General features: G+C 38.1%; 1 protein-coding gene across 1 annotated transcript in view; it reads left to right on the forward strand.

Moving 5' to 3' along the window:
- LOC106096037 (proton channel OtopLc) overlaps nt 1-21,911 on the forward strand; it is a 35,506-nt gene that overhangs the window by 5,520 nt on the left and 8,075 nt on the right. Inside the window, exons 2-6 of the mRNA XM_059368377.1 lie at nt 12,615-13,049; nt 13,174-13,281; nt 17,015-17,232; nt 20,331-20,944; nt 21,002-21,347. Coding sequence (XP_059224360.1) covers nt 12,615-13,049; nt 13,174-13,281; nt 17,015-17,232; nt 20,331-20,944; nt 21,002-21,347 — 1,721 coding nt within the window. The remainder of the gene's footprint in view (nt 1-12,614; nt 13,050-13,173; nt 13,282-17,014; nt 17,233-20,330; nt 20,945-21,001; nt 21,348-21,911) is intronic.

Here is a 21,911-nt window from a genome sequence, read left to right on the forward strand (position 1 = left end):
TTGAGAAAAAAATTTTAACAAATATTACTGCTATTCCATTTTTGCCAGTTTCTTTGTATTTGTATTTGTAACCGCAAACATTTTTCCTGTTTTTACTAACAAATTTCTCTGAATGTTAAATACACATACATATGCCTTCAAATAAGTTCTTTTGCGAAATTTTTAGCAGAATCCATGGTAGTGGGTTCTCAAGATTAGACACGACAAAACATTTTTACTTGCAACTTTTGCAATATCCAAAGTTCAGGTCTCCACAGATATTTTACTACAAAACGCGTGATTTTGCTAACATATTTTTTCAGGACGGGGTGTGCACACAATGTTTTAAGAGTCATTTAAACTACAGGATGGTATACATACACATTTTGAAGTGATGATGTTCATGAAGGTCTGTGCATGAAATCAACAACGCGTACTCACAAAATCATACACTCATGTTGACAATTCTACCAACACCATTCGTTTACGATAATAACATCATTGTTGCATGAGTTTGGAGCGACTTTTTTCTATCAGAATATATTTTCGACGGAACACACAGCCATTATATCTTTATAAAACTTGAAATGTATACAGAGGATGTGTTTGCTAGACAATGTGCAAGATTTCATGTCCTTAGACGGTATGGAGGTAAGCTCTTAGAGTATTTTATCCGTTCAAAAATACAGACTTCTTTCCAATAATTGTTTTTCGCATACCACTGTGCGCCGGCTTACAGAAATATTCCAAGAAATTGTAGAGCAGACGAGTCGGCAAGACTTGAAAACCCCTTACACATTTCAGAGGAACGGGAATAATTAGATCTGGCTGTTCTAGAAGTGGAAACTAAAAATCATCTCCCTTATCTTATTCCAGTGTTATCCCAATGGACTGCAAGTGCAAATTTGCCCATAAACATCCCAGAACAGTGGCAAACTTCTCATATATCAATATATCAGTGCGATACCTCTTTGAATAGAATTTTTTACATGGCTTCTATTTATGGCATAATGCGTCACAAATTTCGCCAGCATTAAGAGGGGATAACCAGCGCTTACAATTTTTTTAGATGTTCTTGCTTGTCCGCCTATGACGGACATTCTAACCTCTGCACTACGTTGGCCATCCCCATTAACTATATCAGTAAGGAAAGGCAAAAGAAGGGCGGAGCCGACTTTTTAATACCCTACACCTACCCTATAAGTACAAAGTGGGAGCTATAACTAATTCTGAATCCCTTTTAATGGTCCTTGGCGGATGTTTTCAGATTTCAGGTTATTAAACAACCTGTATCAATTTTCGAGCACGGGAGATATATTCAAACTGTAATGACCACGTCATTGCAAATTACCCAAGATCTGACGAACATGTATAGATAGATATTGATGTAGACATCGAGGAATGCGTTGTGCACAATAGTGGCCAATAAATGGGCTTGCAGTGGCTCTTGGAGAGAAAATCGTTGATTTACATATATGGCAGCTATATCTATATCTGAACCGATTTCTATGAAATTCACTAGTAATATCGAGAGCTAAAAGAAAATCCTTCCTGCCAAATTTCGAGAGAATCGGTTAACAAATAAGCACTTTATTGCAATACTTCTCAAAATCGGACGAACTATTGAGCTATATCCAAATCTGAATCGATTTCGACCAAACCTTACAGATATCGTGGAAAGTGTCGAGGAAAGCGTTGTACAAAATTTTGGTAAGATTGATCAATAAAAGCGCTTGCAGTGACTCTAGGAGTGAAAATCGGCCGATATATATATATAGGAGAGCTATATATAAATCTGAACCGATTTTTATGAAATTCCACCATTAATGTCATAAGAAAGTCCTTGCTACCAAACTTCGATAGAATCGTTTAACAAATGACCATTTTATTGCATTATTACAGCAAATCGGACGAACATATACATAGGAGCTATATCCAAATCTGAACCGATTTTTTCCGATAGGCTTCGTCTCTACGCCAACAAACATGTATGTGCCAAATTTGAAGACGATCGGATGAAAACTGCGACCTGTAGTTTGTACACAAATTAACACGGACAGACAGACGGACTGACAGACAGACAGACGGACAGAACTAAATCGAATCAGAAAGTGATTTTGAGTCAATCGGTATGCTTAACAATGGGTCTATCTCTCTTCCTTCTGGGTGTTACAAATAATGCCCTGTACCACAGTAGTGGTGTAGCGTATAAATATAAAAGTAATTCCAGACTACCACTAAAATCTAGCATAATCTAATGTTAGCATTAGCTAAGCTACAGCTAAGCGGTTGAAGAACCAGCTCTTACCAACTAACATGCAAAAAGTGTAGAGCACATGTTGTCCCATTTACAAACAACACTTGATAAATAATTAATTAAAAAAAAAACTTTACGAGTGTATTCTAACACGTTTTTGTTTTACCCTATCATTATCGTAATTAATGATTAACTACTACTGACAGTGTGTCGCGCTCTCATTTATACTTCCATAAAAATCAAATTCACCAAAAAGTATCAACTATTGGTGTTAATCTCGAAAATCTAATTATTTTATTGATAGAACGTGATTTGAAACAACAACTACAACAACCGCCATTGAAGTTATCATTGCCATAAAGATAGACCAACTTAATGACGTCATATCTAATCGACCAACAAAAAAAAACTGGAACTCTGTTAGATGCAGGGTAATGCAGTGCGTCGTGCCGGCCTAATGTTGACACAACTAATCCGAGGAGATTTCAGTCAAAACTGGTAGTCAGTGCAACATATGTTTATGCTGTCTCTCCCCATCTCCTTCACATTGTGTGATGCTATAATTGAATTGTTTGTGAAAATGTTTAACATGGCTATGTGAACTTTTCCAAAAGCTGAAATGCCAGCTAGATTTGCTACGTACTTAGTCACCTTTTGTGGGTGAATTATTTACGCGTCAACATTAATGTGAATGTTGATTTTGTTTTAATTGGGCGTTTAACTTTGAATATGGAGCAGATTAAAAAAAAAATAGAAAACAGTAAAATCAAAGTGGACAATAAATCAGAGACTGAGAGAGAGAGAGAGAGAGATATGAAATCTAAATTTATAATATTGGTTGCCCAAAAAGTAATTGCGGATTTTTCATATAGTCGGCGTTGACAAATTTTTTCACAGCTTGTGACTCTGTAATTACATTCTTTCTTCTGTCAGTTTTCAGATGTTACTTTTAGCTTGCTTTAGAAAAAAAGTGTAAAAAAAGTATATTTGATTAAAGTTCATTCTAAGTTTTATTAAAAATGCATTTACTTTCTTTTAAAAAAATCCGCAATTACTTTTTGGGCAACCAATAATTAGTTCGAACGAACAAGTAAAAATTTTTCTGCCTTATTTTGATAACAATAATCATCAACTTTCCCATTCCCTTTATTTAATGACTTACGCAAAATTAATTTCTGAATTCATGGCAGTGTCGTTCGTTGGGCTCACTACTCTTACTGCTTCTACCACTGTCAATTCCGCTTTGTGGTCGATTTTGTCATTCGTGCCAAATCTCTTTATTTACTTTTTTTGCCATCAATCATTGATTATGTATTTATTTAACACTTGCCATGGTAAAACTTTTTGTGTTTACCTTAACAGTCGTGATTTTTTAATAAATTTGCAAAAAATTATCTTATTCTGTTCAGTAATTTGCCTTTTTCGTAGAACCGAATCAGCCCAAATTTAAAAATAGGTAGTAACTAACAAAAAGCAAACAGATTCTATTTACAAATATATTTTTAACCGATTTTTTTTTGAAACCTTGTTCTATTTTTAAAGAACGTTCGTTAAAAGCGTTTTTTTTATTAAAAACCAGTAAGGAAAGGCAAAAGTCGGGCGGTGCCGACTTTATAATACTCAACACCTGCACTACAGTTACAAAGTGGGAGCTATATCTAATTCTGAGACAATTTTAATGGACCTCGGCGGATGTTTTCAGATGGGTTATTAAGCAATCCGGTTGACAAATGACAACATTATTGCTATTTAGCCAAAATCTGACGAACATATGTATGGGAGCTACATCTAAATCTGAACTGATTTTGATGAAACTTCTTTGATATTGTTGTAGGCATCGAGGAAAGCGTTGTGCACAATTTTGGCAGTATTGGTCAATAAATGGAAATTGGGCGATATACATATATGACAGCTTTATCTAAATCTGAACCGATTTCTATGAAATTCAACAGAAACATTAAATATGTCATAAGAAAATCATTCCTGCCAAATTTTGAGAGAATCCGCTAACATATGAGCACTTTATTGCAATATTAGTCCAATAAGTCTGGCGAACATATATATGGGAGCTATATCTAAATCTGAACTGATCTTGATCAAACTTCTAAGATATTGTGGTAGTCGTCGAGGAAAGCGCTGTAAAAAATTTTGGGAAGATTGGTGAATAAATGAGCTTGCAGTGGCTTTAGAAGTGAAAATCGGGCGATATATATATGGCAGCTATATAAAAATCTGAACCGGTTTCTATGATACCATATTTGGATATAGCTGCTATATAGACCGACTTTCCGATAAAGGGTCTAATGGCCATAAAAACTTTATTTTTCATTCGATTTTGTTGAAATTTAAAACAGTGGGTTAGTTTAAGTCTCCCAACAACTGACCTAAATATGGACTATATTTAGATATAGCTACCATATAGACCGATCTTCCGATAAAGGGTCTGAATACCATAAAAGCTTTATTTATTACCCGATTTCGCTGAAATTTGAAACAGTTGGTTATTTAAGCCTCCCTATATCTGACCCAAATATGGTACAGATCGGACTATATTTAGATATAGCTGTCATATAGACCGATATGCCGAGAAAGGGTCTGAAGCCCATAAAAGCTTTATTTTTTAACCGATTTCGCTGAAATTTTAAGCAATGAGTAGGTTAAGCCCCCCCCAACAACCCGACCTAAATATGGTTCTAATCGGACTTTATTTAGATATAGCTGCCATATAAACCGATCTGCCGAGTAGGGGACTGAAGCTCATTAAAGCTTTATTTATTACTCGATTTCGCTGAAATGGTAAACAATAAGTAGGTTAAGACCTCCCAACAACCCGACCTAAATATGGTTCTGATCGGACTATATTTAGATATAGCTGCCATATAAACCGATCTGCCGATAAGGGGACTGAAGCCCATTAAAGCTTTATTTATTACCCGATTTCGTTCATATTTTAAACAGTGAGTTATTCTGAGCTTCACGATACCCGACCTTAATATGGCTCAGATCGGTTTATAATTAGAAAATAGAATACGAACATGGATCTATGTATATAAAAGTTGGATCTAAGTACCCATCCGGCCGCCCCAACCCCAAAATTCCCCCAAACAAACATATTGGACGTTCGTGTCAATATGGGCCTTAAATGAAAGTTATTCGGCAGTAGATTACGAATCTGGCATACAAATTCAGTTCGAAGTATAGGGGGTCACCCTATCTCCCACAAATGCCTTAAATGGGCATATGACCCATTATGACAATATGGGACTCGGTTTAACTACTCGAAATATTCGTCTGAGACCCCATAAAGTATATATATTCTTGATCGTCGCGACATTTTATGTCGATCTAGCCATGTCCGTCCGTCTGTCCGTCCGTCCGTTTGTCTGTCGAAAGCACGCTAACTTCCGAAGCAGTAAAGCTAGCCGCTTGAAATTTTGCACAAATACTTCTTATTAGCGTAGGTCGGTTGGTATTGTAAATGGGCCATATAGGTCTATGTTTTGATATAGCTGCCATATAAACCAATCTTGGGTCTTGACTTCTTGAGCCTCTAGAGTGCGCAATTTTTATCCGATTGGAATGAAATGTTGCACGACGTGTTCTGTTATGATATCCACCAACTGTGCTGAGTATGGGTCAAATCGGTCCATAACCTGATATAGCTGCCATATAAACCGATCTTGGGTCTTGACTTCTTAAGCCTTTAGAGTGCACAATTCTTATCCGATTGGAATGAAATGTTGCACGACGTGTTTTGTTATGATACCCAACAACTGTGCCAAGTATGGTTCAAATCGGACCATAACCTGATATAGCTGCCATATAAACCGATCTTGGGTCTTGACTTCTTGAGCCTCTAGAGGGCGCAATTCTTATCCGATTTGAATGCATTTTTGCACGAAGTGTTTGTTATGATATCCAACAACTGTGCCAAGTGTGGTTCAAATCGGTTCATAACCTCATATAGCTGCCATATAAACCGATCTGGGATCTAGACTTCTTGAGCCTCTAGAGGTCGCAATTATTATCCGATTTGCCTGAAATTTTGTACTACGAATCCACTCATGACCATCAACATACGTGTTTATTATAATCTGAATCGGTCTATAGCCCGATACAGCTTCCAAATAAATCGATCTCTCTATTTTACTTCTTGAGCCCCCACAGGGCGCAATTCTTATTGGAATTGGCTGACACAGTTCTCCAACATGTAATTTAATGGGACCGGACCATATCTTGATATGGCTCTAATAGCAGAGCAAATCTTTTCTTATATCCTTTTTTGCCTGAGAAGAGATGCCGGGAAAAGAACAAATGCGATCCATGGTGGAGGGTATGTAAGATTCGGCCCGGCCGAACTTAGCACGCTTTTACTTGTTTTTTTTTATTATTTGTCGCCCCCTCCTGCTTTATTGGTTTGTAATAATAAACACAAACAAAAACCCAAATAATGTCTACAAGTCTTTAAAAGGGATTTATAATTTAAATATTATGAAATGATTAGATAAATTTTACACCCAACTTACAAACGCTATCATAACCACCATTTCATTAAACGATACGAGCAACCTTCATAGTATTGGTGTATGTGTAAGACTATGTGCGAAAATTTCTAAAGGAATTAGCATATCATGAAGAGAATTAAAATTGTTTAACCCTTTGACAACCAAAGTGTTACATCAGCCTTGACAGTGGAAAGAACTGAACTTATGAAATGTGAATCAATTAAAGAGAAAAAAGGAAAGATGTATCCTGTAAAGCTAAATTTATGATGTCTTCTTTGAAAAACGATTTTGGTGAGGGATGACAGGGGAAGCAATATACATACTACTGTGGACAAAAAGTAAGGTGAATTTTCAATTTAAACTTCTCGGGCTTTACATTTCGAGTTAGTTCTTCTATTCTTGAGCTGGCAGGACATCAAATCAATGTCATATCAGTAATATATTTATGCTTGTCTTTACCAAACGATCAAGAGCTCATTTTTTCCTTTTTTTTACAATGTCTGATATAATTGAGCAAAGGAGTGCCTTAAAATTTTGTTTGCGGAATGAAAATTCGGTTGAGGAAATTCGAGGATGTGGATTTCTTGCAGCGCTCCGGACGACCGTCAATGTCAACAAATGGCCAACACGTCTATGAAGTGAAAGATTTAGTGCTCACAAATCGTCGGTTGACTGTTACCTTACTGATGTGATCTGAATATCTGAACATTTATCCAGAAAAAATCTCTGCCACCAATTTAGAGATGTTTTTCACCACTTGATCTTTCCATTGGAGTTTGGTATGCCGGTTTGCGTGAACCAACGTGACCGCCATCGCTGGAGCTTCTTCATTCATCCTAAAATGACGTAGCCAACGCAACCGTAGTATTTGGATACGTTTACGTACGACGATAATGTCCATCAATGCAAAACTGGTCCGTAAATTTTATGAAGAATCTCCCTCGCAAACACTCCAAGCACTGCCTCATCTGCTTTCACAAGCACCCATTATTCCTCTTTTTATTTTTCGCTTTATTTCAAAACCGGTGTCGTTCGTTTCGGTTGTGTCTGTGCCGAGTTAGATAATGTTGCTGGCCATCTCGAAGTTGTGGTTCCCAGCTTTCTCCATTTTCTTTATCTGATTGGGTGTACAAGGCGTAGTGAAAGTTGATTTCATCCATTTTGGCTTATCTGCATTTTCTACCAGACCCACTTTCACTGATTCTCTTTCGATTCTTTCAAAGGCTGCAGTTGCTACTTCCGGTGATCGACCAATGATATCGATGTTGACGGCATAGACGAGTAGCATGTGTTTTCTTGTGAGTAGTGTGCCATATCTATTCACATCTGTATCTCGTATAATCTTCTCCAGGTTGATATTAACGGGATCACGCGATAAGCTGTTTCCTTGTCTGAAACTTCGTTTGGTATTCCTTGCTTCCTACCCATGCTTCGGAACCATATAATAACAAGGGTAGTATCAGTGTTTTTTCGTCTGTCGAGAGGTGGCCTTGTGCGATTTTTCCAAAGCCTGCAGTTACTACTTCTGGTGACCGACTCATAATATCGATGTCGTCGACATAGGCGAGTAGCATGTTTTGCCTTGTGAGTAGTGTGCCATATCTATTCACATCTGCATCACTATAAGCTACCTCCTGTCTTTATCCTAGTTTGATATTGACTGGTTCGGTGATATTCTTTCCTATTCTAAATGAGCAACATGAGCCAGTAAGTGTCATCCTGCAGGGTCTTACTATTTCTGCAGGCATACCAAACTCAGACATGGCTTGTAATACCTTTGAACGTATAGGGCTGTCAAAAGTGGCTTTGAAGTCAACGAAGAGATGCTTAGAGTTGACCAGTCCTTCTCGGGACTTTTCCAGGATTTGGCGCAGTGTGAATATCTGGTCTATGGTGGATTTACCAGGTCTAAATCCGCATTGATAGGGCCCAATTATATCACTGACTTTAGATTTCAATCTTTTAGGCAGTACCCTCGATAGTATCATGTATGTAATGGGGAGGAGACTTATTCTGGCACATTTCGTCTTGTCTTCTTTCTTGTAAACAGGACATAGTATGCTGAGGTAACTATCATTAGGTATGCGTTCCTCTAGCCAGCTCGCCCAGATGAACTGATGAAAACGGTCTATCAATGTAGCGTTTTCGGTCTTAAATAGTTCGGCGGGCAAGCCATCGGTTCCTGCTGCCTTGTTGTGCTTCAGTCGTCTCACTGCTACTTGGTTCTCATTCTGAATAGAACTGATGCATACGCTCTACCAGTGTGGCGTCTTCGGTCTTTAATAGTTCAGCGAGCAACCCATCGGCTCCTGCTGCCTTGTTGTTTTTCAGTCTTGACACTGCTACTTGGTTTTCATTCTGACTAGGAGTAAACATTCTTAACTATCATAAGGGATTTGTTCTGCGGCATCTTCTTTGCCGCCATCGTCGGACACTAGCAGTTGGGCAATCTCATGACAGGGTCAAAATCCCTGACCCTGTAGCTGAAATTTTAAACAGTGAATTCTTTTAAGCCTTTCTTCATCCGACCAGAATATTGTCTAGATTGGACCACATTTATATATAGCTCCCTTATAAACCGATCAGCCGATAAAGTCTCATATCTAACACATCGTTACCTGAAATTTGAAGACTCGAGGGGTTTTTCCAATTTTTTTAACAAAAAATTTCAACAAATAAAAAAAAATCGTATATCCCTGGAACCAGTGGATATATTGTATACTTCAAACGGACAAATTTTGTAGGGATTTTTGAGAATTTTTAAGATTTGTCATGACGAACAATTTTTCGAAATTCCGAGGTGACCAATTTTGGGGGTAAGATCCCAATCCTGCTGAAATGCATCTTCTTTTTGTAAGTATGTTATCAATCAATTTCTTACGGTAGAGTTGATGCCTAGAAAATCCAGATACTTCACGATTGACATTGATTTTACATTATAGAAAGCACCCTAAATGTCAATAAATGCTACCATGGTGTATTCCTTGACAGCGAGAGAACCCTCTTTGTAGGCGACTGGGTCGGTTTCAGTGGACTTTTCCTTACTATATGCATGTTGTTGGCGATCTCGAGGAGTCTTTGCTCTAAAATATGTTTCTATCAACTTCTCTAGAGTCTTCAGCATAAAAGATGACAGCCTAATAGGAAAAAAAATCTGTCGCCTTCGTGCAGTAAGGTTTTCCTGCTTTTGGAATGAAAATGACCTTTGTGTCACTCCATCCCTCAGGTATATATTGTCCAAGGAGTAATTGCGGATTTTTTAAAAGAAAGTAAATGCATTTTTAATAAAACTTAGAATGAACTTTAATCAAATATACTTTTTTTACACTTTTTTTCTAAAGCAAGCTAAAAGTAACAACTGATAACTGACAGAAGAAAGAATGCAATTACAGAGTCACAAGCTGTGAAAAAATTTGTCAACGCCGACTATATGAAAAATCAGCAATTACTTTTTGGGCAACCCAATACTACATGCTTATACAAGTAGCGTATATCTTTCTGACCCCAGGAATCAGTCTATGAGACACAGCTTATAATTCAACCGGTGATGCATAATCAGGGTCTGGAGACTTGAAGGAGACGAAGCTGTTTATCGCCCAAAGGATTTTCGACTCAGACACAATTTCCAGTGACAACCTCTTCGGGCGCCACGTTGTCTGTTGGAGAGTTTTTCAGGAAAGCTGTATCAATAAGAAGTTCTTGTGTTTCCTCACTAGACATTGTTCATCCATTATCCGACTTCTGAATATATAGCACCGTAATAGGTCTCAAGGATAGGATCTTTCTTAGCCTAGAGGATCTCAGATGTATCCTTCACGTAGGTGCAGAATTCTGCTTAAGATTTGTTCTGCACCTTTCTCAGCTCGCCATAGTATGTTCTTAGCTCAACCTTGTAGACGTCCCATTCGTGTGGTGCCCTTGTGTACTTCGATCTGTGAAGAATTTTCTGCAGCTCTTTCTTATACAAACCAGTTCTTGGGTCACCCATGGTCGCTATTTTATTTTGCTCTTGGCACTAAGACATGCTGACACATGTAAGTCATTCAGGGCCTTCGTTATCCGCTTGAACACTATGCCTATGTCCTCTGCAGTTTCCACTTCCTTTACTGGTCTATAAGGGATAGTCGTGCAGAAAGTCGGACACCAGTTCTGGGGTCCCCCATGGTCGCTGTTTTGCCCTTGGCTCTAAGGCATGCTGACCCAAGTACGTCTTTCGGGGCCTTCGTTATCCGCTTGAACATTATGTCTATGTCCTCCGCAGTTTCCACTTCCTTTACTGGTCTAGAAGGGATAGTCGTGCAGAAAGTGTGCCGAAATTTATGCCAATCCGCCTTTCTTCTGTTTAGCCGAGCGACTACTTCTGCAATATTTTCTCCAAGGCTGAAATTAATATAACAATGATCAGGGAAACTGTGCATCCAACACTTCTCAGTGACATATCCTTCCACTTATATCCTCCGATACAAAACTAACATGTTGTACCTACTGCCTGTTCCAAGTAATAAATGTCGATTTATTCCCATAGCACCAACCATGGTATGACGAGTTTCGACCTCTTGGTTAAGGAGGTCATACTTTTAGGTGAGAAGGCGTCAAGGACCGTACATTGGTAGGATGTACTTATATCGAAAATGCCCTTATAATGTAAGTACAACACTCACCAAGCTCGACATCCTGTCCACTAGATGTTTTTTTTCAACGCATGTATTTTTGCTGGTCTAATTTTTTGCGTTCTTGAACCTGGGCCGCGCACATCTAGTAATTTCATATCATATCAGTAAAAGAACTAATTAAATGATAATCCCCAAATGGAAATATATAGTACAAAAGAGGAGGAGTCGACTATTTATATTCGAACATGCAATTACAAATCAATCACCGAACGTCACAAGAGTCGGACGATTGTGGGCATAATCAATCATGGGCCAAAAATTTGAAACCAATGTCCATACAGCCAGAATCGAAACAGAAATGTAATTTAATAAATTTAAAGAAATTGCCTAATTAGTTTTTGGCTAAACTTTAAAGTTAACGGTACGAAATTTGAAATTTGTGGGAAGAAAATAAACAAATCAGAGTTATAATTAAAAGAATAAAGAATAGCAAATTTTTTTTTTTAATTTTTTTAAATATAAATTTTAAAAAAATTAAATCAAAAAAGGAGTAATGCATTATAGATATTAGATTTTAACTAAAATCACATTTACATTGATCATTGAAACATGTTTTATTGGAGCAATCATCTGCTTTCCCTTTATAAAATCAGCTTACGCGAGCCATGAATTCGGATTTAAGGAGCAGTGTAAAAAGTCCCTCCTTTATACTGAGTGTTAAACACAAATCTTATAAAATTGTTGCTGTTGATTTAATAATAAAATATTAAGCTTTAAAATGTTTAATTTAGTTGAATAAGATTGAATTTCTTTCCCAGATTGATTGATTGATGTTATAATAAAAATAATTAAAAAATAAAACAAAATTATATATAAAAAGAATTTGAATCAAGAACATTAAATTTTTAATGTTGAACATATTAGCTTACATAACCTGTCAAATAGGAAAAAAGAGAAATAAATTTGTTATATTATATATTTTCTTTAAATTTGTGAGCCGATGTCAATATTCATTATCCTATAATTGATCCTTGAACTATTTTTCCCCCTAAATTTAATAAACTTGATATCCGAAGATAATCTTTATTCAAATTACATCACTGCTTGAACGACAAAAACGTCCAAGCCCCAAAAAAAATATGTTGGAGTTAAAAATCGTTAATTTAACTATCGACTTCACCTCGATTTATTTTATATAAATTTTATAACTTATCATCTATTGCTAACCTAATTTTGTATTGTCTCAATCTACTTTTGCAGTAGTCAAATCTCACAAAGTGAGAGTGGTGAATTTATCACCATCAAAGCACCAAAAAAATCTGCATCATTCTCCAAATTACCACCATCCTCATCACCGAGTTCATGTTCACCACCATCCACACCTATTGTACGTTACGCACGCACTCCTTGTGATTCATGTGGTCACCATAATATACCCATTATGACACATCCAATATCGCCTTTGGCCAAATCTCAAACAAATCTAGAACTAATGGAAGTCAACAACGCCCGTCAAACTCTCCTACCCATCGGCTCGGATATTCATAGAGATGAATCTTCATATTCATTGGCCGTACCACAAACGCTACAAATTTCCCGAAGGCCTTCTGTGCTATTGCAAGAGATACTAGGCGGTAGAAAGGATCATGGAGTAGTCGGAGGCAGTTTTGGACGTAAAAAATCTTGTATTCCTGGGTTCGTGTATATGTTTTTCTATGTCTATAACATTTTGTGTGTATAATAACAGACTTTTAAAGTTCAACTCAAAAGTATTACAGTTGTTGATTTTTTAAATTCTTGTTTTTTTCTTCAATTTCAGCCAACTTAATGGCACCGTAACTGGAAGTACTGTAACCATACAAGGTGATAATGGAGCCAAAAGCTTTCAGGCCAAACAATCGAAAGTGAAAAATCGAAGACAAGGAAAGTAAGTTCGAATTGTCATTAAATAACTAACATAAACCATACACGAGAATATTCCAGACACAAACCAAGTACATGTTTAACAGCACTCTGTTATTGGCTTAAAGACAATGCCATATTTACATGGTAGTTTTAATAATTTGTAAATTATTAAATGGTTCTCGGTAAATTGGGTTGCAAGTATTATTATACCCACCACCATGGGATGGGGTATACTAATCTAGTTTTTCCGTTTGTAACACCTCAAGTTATTCGTCTAAGATCCTATCAAGTATATATATTCATGATCGTCTCAATGTTGTGAGTCGATCTAGCCATGTCCGCCTGTACGTCCATCTGTCAAAATCACGATAGTGGTCGAACGCGTAAAGCTAGCCGCTTGAAATTTTGCACAGATACTTAATATTGATGTAGGTCATTGGGGATTGCAAATGGGCTATATCAGTTCAGATTTAGATATAGGTCTAATATAAACCGATCTCCGATATGACTTCTTGAGCCCCGGGATGGCGCAATTTTGTAATTGTTACACGTAATGTTCTGTTAAGTCTTGCAGCAATGTGCTAAGTACGGTCGGAATCGGTCTATAACCTGATATGGCTTCCATATAAACCGATCTTCTATTTTGTCTTCTTGAGACTTACAAACTGCAATTTTTGTTCGATTTGACGGAAATTTTGCATGCGGTGTTCTGTTATGACTTCTAACAACTGTGCCAAGTACGGTCCGAATCGGTCTATAACCTGATATATCTCCTATATAACTCGATCTCCATATTTGACTTCTTGAGACCTTACAAGCCGCAATTTTTGTCTGATTTGACGGAAATTTTGCACGTGGTGTTTTGGTATCACTTCCAACAACTGCGCTAAGCATGGTTCAAATCGGTCCATGTTTTGATATAGCTGCCATATAAACCAATATTGGGTCTTGATTTTTGAGCCCCCAGAGGGCGCGATTCTACCGATCTGGGATCTTGATTTCTTGAGCCTCTAGAGGGCACAATTCTCATCCTATTTGGAAGAAATTTTGAACAAAGGCTTCTCTCATGACCTTCAACATGCGTGTCTAATATGGTCTGAATCAATCTATAGCTTGATACAGCTCCCATATAAACCTATCTCCCGATTTTACTTCTTGAGCCCCTACAAGGCGCAATTCTAATCCGAATGGACTCAAATGTTACTCAATGACTTCTAGAATGTTCAGCATTCATTTAGGACTATATCTTTATATAGGACTGATATCTTGATATTGCTCCTATAGCATAACAGTTCTTATTCAGTATTCTTTGTTTGCCTTAAAAGAGATACCGCTCATAGAACTCGACAAATGCGATCCATGGTGGAGGGTATATAAGATTCGGCCCGGTCGAACTTAGAGCGCTCTTACTTGTTTAACTTCATTCAGTGTCATTATTTTAACATAGGTCTGTTGCACGAAAAATTCTACTTTTTTTCTGCCATTTCACTGAATTATGTTGAAAAAAGTAGCATATAATTCACTGAATTGATTGAAGAAAACATAGCATTTTTTGAGCTACAGTCCTATGTTAAAATCATGACATTAAATGAAGTTTTGGAAGAAAAATTTTAAAAAAATATGCTGGGTAATTAATAATCCAGGTTAATCAACTCACTGTCCTGGTTGTTATTGCCCTGATAGCCAGTTAACAGTCCGTAAAGATGTTCACACTCGACGTCCTCGCGTTAACACCACTCCACCTCATGCATTTCGCGTTAACACCACGCCACCTCATGCATTTCGTGATCGCTTGGGTCTCCGCCTGCAGCACCGAATTGTGGTCAGGCAGTCGAAAACAGATCTCAGTCCCTGGGTTCTCAATGTAGACCCCAGGCCCACTCTATTCTCTAGCTACGATCCACCTGTGTAGCATGATCTTCCAGTTAGCAATACCAGAGTTCCTTTAATCCAAGATTGTGTCGCTGGCAGCAGTCCTTCACACTCGACCTCAAGTGTCGTCTTAGGTATCCGATCGGAAACCTCTTCCATTTCTTCCAGGTTTCCTATCGTCGCCTCGATTATACCGCGATGGTATGAGCTGCTCCCATCCTCAATACCTTTTTCCATCGCCTTATGTCTCATAGCCGCAGTGGCCTCACACTTAATCTGTATGATGATGATGGTATGACCTACACCTATCCTCTATTCTCTCATCGCATCATAGCCGCAGAGGTTGCCCCACACTTAACCTGTATGTCTATGGGTCGGATATCAGGTATAGTCATCAGTACCCTAGAAGGCATGATCCTCACTGTTCCGCCTATGCCAAGACAACAAGTTCTCTGAACCTTATTTATTATCCTTGCAAATGCATATTTGCCCATGAAAATTTCATTAAGGAACAGGGGCAAACTCTTCACAAATCAATGAGTCCTGTCCGTTACAAGTTTAAGCTCAATGATGAGGACCTGCTTTTTATAGCCGAGTCTCACAATATTTTTCTGATGTTCTCGGCAGAGTTCGAACCAAGGCGTACAGCATCATAGGCGGACATGCTATCCTCTGCGGTACGGTGGCCTCAATTGCACTTTATCTCCATCGCAATCGAGCCAACTACTGTTTTGGTCTTCCCAGAGTATTTGAAAGTAAAGGGTGATTTTTTTGAGGTTAGGATTTTCATGCATTAGTATTTGACAGATCACGTGGGATTTCAGACATGGTGTCAAAGAGAAAGATGCTCAGTATGCTTTGACATTTCATCATGAATAGACTTACTAACGAGCAACGCTTGCAAATGATTGAATTTTATTACCAAAATCAGTGTTCGGTTCGAAATGTGTTCAAATTTTGACAAATTTTGTTCAGCGATGAGGCTCATTTCTGGTTGAATGGCTACGTAAATAAGCAAAATTGCCGCATTTGGAGTGAAGAGCAACCAGAAGCCGTTCAAGAACTGCCCATGCATCCCGAAAAATGCACTGTTTGGTGTGGTTTGTACGCTGGTGGAATCATTGGACCGTATTTTATCAAAGATGCTGTTGGACGCAACGTTACGGTGAATGAACACATTTCGAACCGAACATTGATTTTGGTAATAAAATTCAATGATTTGCAAGCGTTGCTCGTTAGTAAGTCTATTCATGATGAAATGTCAAAGCATACTGAGCATCTTTCTCTTTGACACCATGTCTGAAATCCCACGTGATCTGTCAAATACTAATGCATGAAAATCCTAACCTAAAAAAAATCACCCTTTACTTTAGCTGTGTTATGCTCTTCGGGAGATCTGATTCTATTTCCAGCTTCCGTAGAAGTGCCTGGAATGTCAATTCTATCCCTTCTGCTGACTCCTTTGTCTCCTTCGTCATGCCCCGGATTGCCTTTTCGGTCCTCGCTCACGTTTGCCGTCATTCCGCTGTCCTCATCTCTCGTCTCGGCTGCGATAACTTTTTCATTGACACTTTCGCTGTCTGAATCTGAATCGGAAACACCACCTTTTCTTAAAGGCTTGGTTTCTGGTTTCTTCTTATCTTTCTCATTTGTTAGTCTGACCACTGGTTGTGCGCTTGGAGCATTACTCTCGACTACTGGTGTCAAGACATATTTTGTTGCCAGTAAAAGATTGATTACTACAGGTGTCAAGGCATATTTTGTTGCCAGTAAAAGATTGCTGTTATATTCGTGTGTGGTTTAAGTGTCTGTTGACATCATTCATTCAACTTTCAAATTTTAATTTTTTTTTAACATACAAATGTAACGTTCTTTCTTTTCAGTGATGCCATAAGTGCGGCTCTTTCAGCTTTATATTGTAAACTGTTAGTTCTATTGGGCGTTTGTCTGCCTATAACAGAGGTTATTACCGAACAAATACCGACATATGTCTATCAGGGATTCTATGTGTATCTCTATGCTCTAAGCATAGTGTTTATAGGCTTCTTGTACGTCTCGGCGTTTCGTAATCGAACACTTATCAGTGCATTGAAAAGTTATCGTAAGTATACAAATACACTAAGGGTCTTTTTTCAGATGCAGGATATTATACGAGGGCTGCTAAATATATATTCCAATGCAAAAGCAAATATTTCTCATTTCGTTTTATGGTTTTTCAAGAATTCTCCAGCAAGATTTATACACTTTTGCATGCGCTCAAAATAATTTTCAGACACCTTTTCCACTCCAATTGAGATAGCTTCTGGACATTGTTATTGAAGGCTTCGGCCGCATCCTCTGGCGACGAAAATCGTTGACCACGCCTTTTACGCATAGATCTATTATTCGTCACCTGTGACGAAGCACCGTGATCGTATTTTTTTCAGCATTTCTTTGCACCAATCGACAAGAATTGTGGGTGATTGTCATATTTTGCGGATCAAGCGATTTACGGCCAGGTATTTGTGACATATCAAATGTATGTTGTTGGGAAAATTGTCAAGGATATTCCATTTTAAGGGCCGTTTTTGGACGACTTTCGCGGAATCCGTCTTTGAGCGAGCGTTGTTCAGTGGGATAGAACTGAAAAACTAGTAAAAAGTAGGCCGTGTGAGAACGGGTAGAGATACATATATCTTTGAAATTTGGAATGATTAGAGCTGAGGTGTTAGCGAGATCGTGGCGAAAGTTTCAACAAAAAAAAAATACTGTCCGAAATTTTTCTTAAAAATGGCCAAAATACCCATTTTGCGCAAAGAATGTTTCCACATCGGTATTTTTTTGTAAATTTGCTGTAGAAGCTACAAATATAGCCTGATGCAAAAAGCTTTTCACATGTATTTAGGGGACATATGAAGTAAAAACAAGTAAAAAGGCGTTAAGTTGTTCCATAGCAGTAATATAGAAATATGTTCCCATTTGGACCAAATACTAAGAAGTACGAGCCATTGTTCAATTGGTCTACATGGCAGCTATATGCAAATGTGGACGGATTTGGGCCATAATGCAGAAGTATGTCAAGGGATTTAACTTAACTCACTGTCCCAAATTTCGGTGACATCGGACATTAACTGCGCCTTTTATGGGCCTAAGACCCCAAATCGGAGGATAGGTCTATATGGCAGCTGTATCCAAATCTGGACCGATCTGGGCCAAAATAAAGAAGGACGTCGAAGAGCCTAACTAAACTCACTGTCTCAAATTTCAGCGACATCGGATAATAAATGCGCCTTTTATGGCCCCAAAACCTAAAACCGAGAGATCGGTCTATATGGCAGCAATATCCAAATCTGGACCGATCTGTGCCATATTGCAGAAGTATATCAAGGGGCTTAACTTAAATCAATGCCCCAAATTTCGGCGACATCGGACAATAAATGCGCCTTTTATGGGCCCAAAACCTTAAATCGTGGAATCGGAAATTGAAGGAGGATGTCGAAGGGCTTAAGAGAATTCACTGTCCCGAATTTCAGCAAAATCTAATAATAAATGTGGCTTTTATGGTCGCAAGACCCTAAATCGGACGATCGGTCTATATGAGAGCTATATCCAAATCTGAACCGATCTGGGCCAATTCAAAGAAGGATGTCGAGGGGCCTAAATCGGAGGATCGGTCTATTAACAGCTATGACCAAATCTGGACCGATCTGGGCCAAATTAACGAAGGATGTCGAAGGGTCTAACATAACTCACTGTCCCAAATTTCACCAAAATCGGATAATAAATGGGGCTTTTATGGGCCTAAGACCCTAAATCGGCGAATCGGTCTATATGGGGGCTATATCAAGATATAGTCCGATATAGCCCATCTTCGAACTTAACCTGCTTATGGACAAAAAAGGAATTTGTGCAAAATTTCAGCTCAATATCTCTATTTGTAAAGACCGTAGCGTGATTTCAACAGACAGACGGACATGTCTAGATCGTCTTAGATTTTTACGCTAATCAAGAACATATATAATTTATAGGGTCGGAAATGGATATTTCGATGTTTGCAAACGGAATGACAAAATGAATATACCCCCATCCTTCGGTGGTGGGTATAAAAACGTCCTATAAAATGGACACTATGCACTAATGGGTTAAGGCCAGTGCTAACGCATTTATCAACCGATCTTCTCAATATTTAGCACCACGATATTTTCCGTAGCTTCCGGATTTTGGTCGAAATTCTACATTTCAAATTTAAGCAATTGTTGGTTCCGACGACTTAACCTGCATAACCAATGTGGTGGGGGGTACCAGAAGATCGGCTTCGCCCGACTTTAGTCCATCCTTAGTTGTTTTTACTAGTTACACTTAGTGTTGCCATGGCCAGAAATATATAGCGGCCGTCTTAGCTTTGTACATTTGTCTTACTCTTTGTCTGTGCGTCTGTCCGTGTTGTGATCAAGGTTTGTATCGTATTTGTTGTCCGGTTGTCATCAAATTCCACACAAGTCCAATTTTTTTGGCCAAGAACAAATGCTATTGGTTTTGGAAAAATCTGTTCAGATTTAGGTTGCATATATGTGTATCTTTAATCTGATAGTTGGGGTATAACGGTCGTACAAGCCGCAATAGCTGATCTTATTAAATATTGCCCCTTTTTCCTTACCTCAATTTTCAAAAAATTCTGGTCGGACTATGACTAAACCGATCTAAGCCATTTTCATTCTTATGGTAACTCAAAAACACCATAGAAGTCAAAAAGTTCGGGTCAAGTATGCTGGCAGAGTGAAATAAAAGGTATTTAAGAGAAGAGTACGAATATATTATCAAATTTTGATCAAGTGTCGAGGCGGCCCAAACCCCCAATATGAATGTAGTGATATGAATGTTACATGAAGTCGATCGGGACAATACGGAATTTAAAGGACAGGTGTATGTGCTTATATTAGGAATCCTAATATTAATAACAGGTTGCCAGCCTACTAGAAGATATTATAGGTCTGGTAAACTAGAACCTTTAGAAAACGATTCCTAAGTACATTTTCTTAATACAGCAGCCAAAGTATTGTAACATTTATCCTCCCATGTTCCCATATAATAACATATGATGCATTTTATAACTAATTCGGCATATATCAAAACGATCAATTATAAACTCATATAGAGAATCTGGCAATACCCTTAAAAAATGATCTTTAGTTCATAAAATTCCCTTTCGCCCTCTAACAGATGAGAAGAACAACGTCCATTTGAAACACAAGGTAACCCACTTTGGCAGTTTCTATTTGCGTGTGGGTGCCATAGCCTTTGCCATTGGCACTATGGTCTATTCGGGATTGGAGTTTGGTCAATTCTTTGAATTGAGCGGCCAGCAAGGATGTCGTGATGTATTTGTGGCCATTACACCCCTCTGTCGCATGATTTTGTGCATAGCTCAGGTGCAGTTTATATTTCTCAATACCACCTATTTGGATATGGCCCGGCACAAGGTCTTTTCAAGATTTGGTCTGATGCACATGGTGGGCACAAATCTGTGTGAATGGTTGTATGTTCTGGTCGAAGAGACAAAACATGAAATATTCCATATAGGACATCATGATCAAGATGCTGAACATGATCCGGCGCTAAGCGGTGGTCCACATGGTGGTGTGGATTGGTCAGCGGTGAATGCTTCTTTGCATCATGCCAATCACATAGGGCACAATGCAACAAATAAAACAATTGCAGCTGTTGTGGGTCATGTTTTGAAGAATGTTACAGCGTCAACAATTACCACAACAGAGGCGACAACGGCAGTCGTACATGGCTGTTCACGTACCACCATAATGGGGGCCTTGGTGCAGGTTAGTCTTTCGAGTGTTATATACATAAAGCGCAATTTGTATTTTTTATCTTTTCAGAATTTGTCACCTTTTCTCTTTCCTTGCACCATTGAGTATTCCCTGATTTGTGCTGTAATTTTATATGAAATGTGGAAGACGGTCAAATCCATACCGGATATCGATAAATCTCGCAAAAATTCCATTAAACCTGTTCAGCAAAAACCAGCGCATCATTTCTCAGTGGATTGTTCTCAATCGCACAAAGGCTTGTTCTTTGGCATTTTAATCATTGTAATGACCATTATCTCAATGATCATGTATTTCGTATTGTATACACAACCCGGTTATGAGCTGATTGCAACTCAAGAGGTTACCCTGTGGGAGACGGTAATGTACTTTATGTGCGCCGCTGCAATTGTGACAGGTAAGAGAAATAATTGGTGAAACCGCATATTCGAAATAATTTTCAACGAAAAAAATTCAGACAAACATTTTGTGAGAATAAAAAATTAGGTCATTGATTAGAAAATCGATTTTAAGAAAGTATTTAAGAAAATCTACAAAAATTTTCTTTGAAAAATATGGACAAAATTTAATATAAGAAATATTTGAGAAAAAATTCTGTGAGTAGATATTTCGAAAAAAAAAGTCCAAGGAAGCCACGGTACGTCGATTTGCTACTGAAGGCAAGAAAGCGGCGTACATAGCAACTCTGCAATCAGTAGCAACAAGCTTAGCGAAAGAGAGATATTAGCTAAAAAGGAGGAGAGAGAGAGAAGAAACGTCTACTCTGCAGACGTCGGGAAGCTATATCAAAGAAAGCATCAAACCGATAACTTTGGTAAAGGCACATCCATCTGCTGAGACAAAGAAGGATATCCGCTAAGAGATACAGAAGAATACATAGGATATGTAAAGAAACATTTTCTCAGCTATTGGTATATGATAGTGGCAGCCATTAAAATATCACAGAACCGATCCCTGATAC

This window comes from Stomoxys calcitrans, chromosome 4 (genome assembly GCF_963082655.1).
Source record: "Stomoxys calcitrans chromosome 4, idStoCalc2.1, whole genome shotgun sequence".
NCBI classification, from domain to species: domain Eukaryota; kingdom Metazoa; phylum Arthropoda; class Insecta; order Diptera; family Muscidae; genus Stomoxys; species Stomoxys calcitrans.